Source organism: Dermacentor albipictus, chromosome 9 (genome assembly GCF_038994185.2).
Source record: "Dermacentor albipictus isolate Rhodes 1998 colony chromosome 9, USDA_Dalb.pri_finalv2, whole genome shotgun sequence".
Taxonomy (NCBI): Eukaryota; Metazoa; Arthropoda; class Arachnida; order Ixodida; family Ixodidae; genus Dermacentor; species Dermacentor albipictus.
In genome coordinates this window covers 117,379,044-117,384,525 of record NC_091829.1, presented here as the reverse complement: position 1 = coordinate 117,384,525, position 5,482 = coordinate 117,379,044, and the positions used below count along the sequence as shown (strand labels likewise).

General features: G+C 48.0%; 1 protein-coding gene across 1 annotated transcript; it reads right to left on the bottom strand.

Moving 5' to 3' along the window:
* Positions 1-3,989: 3,989 nt before the first annotated feature.
* LOC139050189 (tigger transposable element-derived protein 4-like) lies at positions 3,990-4,361 on the bottom strand. The gene has a single exon (XM_070526396.1). The coding sequence runs from the start codon at positions 4,359-4,361 to the stop codon at positions 3,990-3,992; it is 372 nt and encodes a 123-aa protein (XP_070382497.1).
* Between the last annotated feature and the right edge of the window lie 1,121 nt (positions 4,362-5,482).

Below are 5,482 nucleotides of genomic sequence, written 5' to 3'. Positions count from 1 at the left end.
CTCAGGCTGCACGCAATATAAGGCGTTCCTTTTTTTCAATACACTCGTAATTCTGCGCTCACCTGTTGCCTTTATTACTTCTGGCCTGCCTTGGCGCGCAGTTTCTACCAAAGTGTACAACCGAATGAGCCGGTTTTACTATTCACAAATTCACAGGCAGCCATTTACAACACTGAAGAAGTGTAGTCTACTGAGATGGGCACAAGAGGTCATTTTCGGCGAGCAATGTACCATGCCTCTCCCCCATAGCTTCGTCGAGAAAAACCCACCTCAGTGTTCGTTTTGTTTGCTTAGCGTTCACTTAATAATGACAGCTCCCCAAAAGGCTCACACCCCCGGCCAAGGCAATGGCGACCCTGGCGTGAGCTGAGGAAGGCGCTCGCTTCTTAAACGGCGGGGATTATCGACGCAGCCTTTTCTCCTTCCTCTTAATTAACGTTCGTCGCCGGTTCATTAAGGCTTCGATCACGCGAGCGACGTCTTTAGTGCAGCGTCGCACGCCATTATTATTCCTAGCGGCACGGCAAGGTATTGAGCGGCTTGGCAAAGCGCTGTCACTCGATACAAGAAAGTAAAGGGTGTAGGAAAGAAGGAATCTCCTTGGCGCACCCTGTGCGTACAAACGCGGTGAGGACGTGGCAGCCCAGCACTTCAGCTCGTATCACCGACGCACAGGCTGCACGCAGGTCACAAGGCTGACTCGGTACTGCTTTCTGTTGTGGCACAACCACACGAAGCCCCCTCTCACCCCCACCCCTTTCTCTTTGAGTTGCCTTCATCCTTTGGACGCTTACATGGGTGTCGACTATCTTACGAAAAACCCATGTTCAGCCTTACTGTCGTGTGTGCTGAGATTTCATTATTTTCGCAGATGCTTTAAAGCCCCACGGTGGCCATCTTAATCTTTAGGTGGGCGTGCAATGCGCGAACAAAGCTCTACCTTTGACTATAGCTGTCGCATTATCCTCAATTCTTGACATGCTACCTTTTATTTACACATGCTATAGATATGAATCCTCATGCATTCTCTCCTTGATATGCGACATACGAGGAGTCTTCGGTGGGGTTATCCCCGCTGGGCCTGATATACTGAGGCGTGCTTTACGAACTGTGTCGCAAGATCAGAGAAAGAGCGTCCCTGGTTTCCAGTGGTGCAATATTTTGTGCTTCCAGATATACTGTACGCACGGGTTTGTTTTCACGTGCATCTGAGCTATGAGGGACAGCGTGAGGCTTTATGAGGGCATCGGTGCTTTTTAGTACTGCGTGTTACATATGAACGGCATCTTCCTCTTCAGAAGCTCTGTGGACCTCTCATTAATTGGAGAACATAACAGTAAAATTTAAGAGCACGTTTCAGGATCAAAACTAAGAAAACTTCAGTTACACAAAATAGCCACGCTAGAAACACTAATAAAAGTTTCTGATTTGTAGTGAATGTTTTTAAGCCGGTAAGAATACGTTTCTTCCGGCCTAAGGGCACTGAGGACCTTTATTAAGAAAGGGAAATGTACAGGCTGACATAAATGGGACCTTTCATATATAAGTCGGGCACTCGTAATTCATACAGGGAGCTAACACGCACCTATATCATTATATATATATATATATATATATATATATATATATATATATATATATATATATAAAATGTTTCATATTTCTGCACCGTATATATATACCTGAACAGAGTATATATATATATATATATATATATATATATATATAAATATATATATATATATAAATATATAAATATATATATATATATTGTACTGTAAGATAGGGAGCAGTGGGGCTGTGGCTAGGAGAGAGACAACGACGACGAGAAAGAACAACCTTGTTTCGGTGCTCGGTCGGCTACACTACCTCTCGCTGCTCCAACGTTCTAGTCGCGAACGCTTACTGCTCAAAGTGCTTCGCGACATTTGGTGGAGGTGCTGGACTTATTGCCAACCTGGAACTCCAAAGCCGGACGATCCCTGTCACATCTCCCATGCCTGAGGTGACTAGCCCTACCGCGCCACCCATGGCACCGCCTCCAGTCATCTGTCCTGGTGCGCCACGCCAACGGGATCCTCCCATATTCAATGGAACTGACGATCATGACGTAGAGGACTGGCTCTCATCATACAACCGAGTGAGTGCCCACAACAAATGGTCTGATGCTGACAAGCTTGGCTACGTCCCTTTCTACCTTTCCGGGGTCGCCCATCTTTGGTTCCGCAACCATGAGGCTGACTTTTCCACCTGGTCAGCATTCCGAACGGCACTTCAAGAAGTATTCGGTCGCCCTGCTGTGCGCAAACTTCGGGCTGAACAACAGCTTCGCTGTCGTGCCCAACAAAAGGGCGAAACTTTTACGAGCTACATTGAAGATGTAGTTGACATCTGCCGGCGTATAGACCCTGATATGACCGAAGATGGCAAGGTCAAGAATATCTTGAAAGGCATACAAGACGACGCCTTCCAAATGCTCTTGGCAAGGAATCCTCAGACGGTCAACGACATCATAGCGCTTTGCCAGAGCTATGAGGAGCTGCGCAAACAGCGGCTTTCTACGCGCCGAGCTCTCGCTCCGGACGTCGCGCTTTCCGCTCTGAGTGATGGCGTCACTTCTGCTCCTTGCAGTTCAGAACTTTTCGACAGCATCAAGCAATTTGTACGAGAAGAAGTGGCGCGCCAACTCTCTCTTCTGCCAGTCGCTCCAGCCTCAGAGCCGCGCTTGTCTCCAGATCTCCGTCACCTGATACAAGAACAAGTCGCTAAAGCAGTATCACTTGCTCATCAACCGCCTCCTCCGCCTGTGCCACTTACGTACGCTGCCGTTGTCGCCAATCCAAGGCCTCCTTCTGCAGGTAATCAATCCACACTTACCAGCGCCTTTCCCTCACCTCCGCAAGCAGCTGCAACATATTCTCCTGCCCCCCCAAGCAGCTACTGGCCGCCACAGCAGCCCGTGCGCCCACCTCGCCAATATTTCCGACAGTCTACGCCCGCTGTTCTCAATCCATGGCGCACCCATGACAATCGGCCTATCTGTTATTCGTGTGGCCTACCTGGGCATGTAGCACGGCTTTGCCGCCGGCGTGGATGGTATCCTTCGGATTCTCCGAGGGCACAAAGTAACGGTTTCGACTCTACGTCCCGTTCTGCTACTGCCGCTCAGCCCTTCGAAGCCTCGTCTCCTCTTTCCCGACCCTTCAATACCCGTCGGTCTCCGTCTCCCCGTCGGCGTTCTCTGTCGCCGCTTATCCGTCGTCCTGAAGCTATCCGAGAGGAAAACTAAGGACCGCAGTTCCGGAGGCAAGAACTGCGATCTCAGCGAACTCCTCTAGACCTCATTTATTTCCTGCGAACATCCTTGAAGTTTATGCAGAAGACATTGCCGTTCATGCGCTTATATATATATATATATATATATATATATATATATATATATATATATATATATATATATATGTATATGTATATATATATATATGTATACACACACAGTGGACTCTCGTTAAACGGAACCTCAAGGGACCGGGAAAATATGTTCCGTTTATCAGGAGTTTCGCTTAGAGAGAGAAGGTTCAGGATTTCGCACTCCGTTCCAGACAGCTTGGTCCCAACGAGGCAGGCGTGCGCGATTGGCAGTCTCCGCTGAAGCGGATCTCAGATGCAAAATGTAGGTAATAAAGAGGACGGTACGCTATGGGCACAAACTTTATTGCACAAAAGCGGCAGGCAATGAACTTTTTTTCAGAGCACTACTAAAATAAAAAAAAATCTCAATAGTCCCCTTATTCCGCGGAAATCAGTGGGAACTGCGATTAATTGGCTTGTGAAAAAGGACTTTATGTTTGCTTGTTTGAGCTCTCGCAACCGTTTTCTTTGAATGGCACCACTCATACTAGACAGGCTGCTCAAAAACAGCTCAGAACCTTCTTCTCGTTGGAAGAAACTCTTGAGCATTTGGACTGCCTATTCCGCCTGCGCAGGTGTCACCACCGGATCAGAGTCGGCAGTCTCGTGTTCGACTTCTTCAAAACAAGTTCTTCTGCTTTCGCGCGAACGAGTGGACCAATGATCGGAATGTTTTCACTGCAGGCTCTCCGCAGCCGAACCAGCAGGCACTTCTCCAGATCTTCGTGGTTGGCCACCCGCAGTCGTTTTCTTTCAGGGCCAAAGCGTGACGTCTCGACAGCCTGCCGCAGCTTATCCTTGTCCTGAAGTATCCTCGTGAGGCTGCTTTTGGGGACGGCGTGCTTCGTCGCAAGCCCTGTTTTTGTGAAGCGACCACTCTCGAAGTCGTTGATTATCTCCATCTTCCTTTCCAACGTAAGGGCATTGTGAGGTCGCTTCTGCGCTGCCATCAGTTGCTGACTTCGGGACGAAATGTCGCAGACGACGCTAAACAGCGGATGTAATGCTTAAGCCTAACAACAGCAAGCGCACCGTGACAGAAAGCAAGCGATGCGGTTACAGTGAGCGAGAAAGAAGGGGAGACAGTGATGCATACCGCGATGGGGCTCTGCCTGAACGTCAAGTTGCGGTTTCGAGTCTAATTTCGGTTCCGTTTATAAGGTAGTCTGAAAGTTCGAGTTCCGATTAACGGGATTTGTTTTACATTGCCTTAATACAAAACCAACCAACTGCGAGGAGTTTGTTGCGTTTAAGCGTTGATTCCGTGTAACCGATTTCCGTTTGTCGAGATTCTACTGCATATATATATATATATATATATATATATATATATATATATATATATATATATATATATATGTACGGTTCAGAAATATGAAACATTCTAGTCACCTGAACGGAATCTGTGCAGAGCGCAGCTGTCCAGCGAACGCAGAACGCCAGGCATAAAGTTATGAATCAGAAATACGGCCGTAGAAACCAAAAAATGTCTAAGAGAAACTCCAGCGGAAGCCATCTCAATATACATATCGGCGTAAATGCGATGAGCATTGAAACAATGTAGTGACACAACGTATTGATAACGCCGAAACGTGTACGCAGCTGCGCTGCTCTCACGCTTCTTACTGCACACGCTGCGCCATCTGGTGGCGCCACCGTAAAGCCCATGCGTGGTGCGGGTTCAAGTACTCCGAGCGTGGGGGAATTTTAAAACATAACTTTTTTTTTGTTGAGCATCATATACCCAGTGGCACATACCTACTTGCCTACAGTAACGAAAAAAAAACTGTTCGTTGAAGAGCGACGCACACCATACAGCCACATATTTATTTATTATGCGAAGCATATTACGAGAGCTTCAACCCAGCGGCGGTGTCGCCTTCAATACCACGTGACACCGTGACGTCACGACAGAGGCGAAACGGGGCTCCAACTCGCGCCGTCGCTCGCGGCGTCGCGGCGGTATATAAGCAGCTGCGCTTGCCTCTGCTAGAGAGACACTCACGAGGTGAGATGCCTCCTGGAGGCAGAGCTGCTCGTTGGAATGACAAGCGAAGGTTGCGGCGTGCTA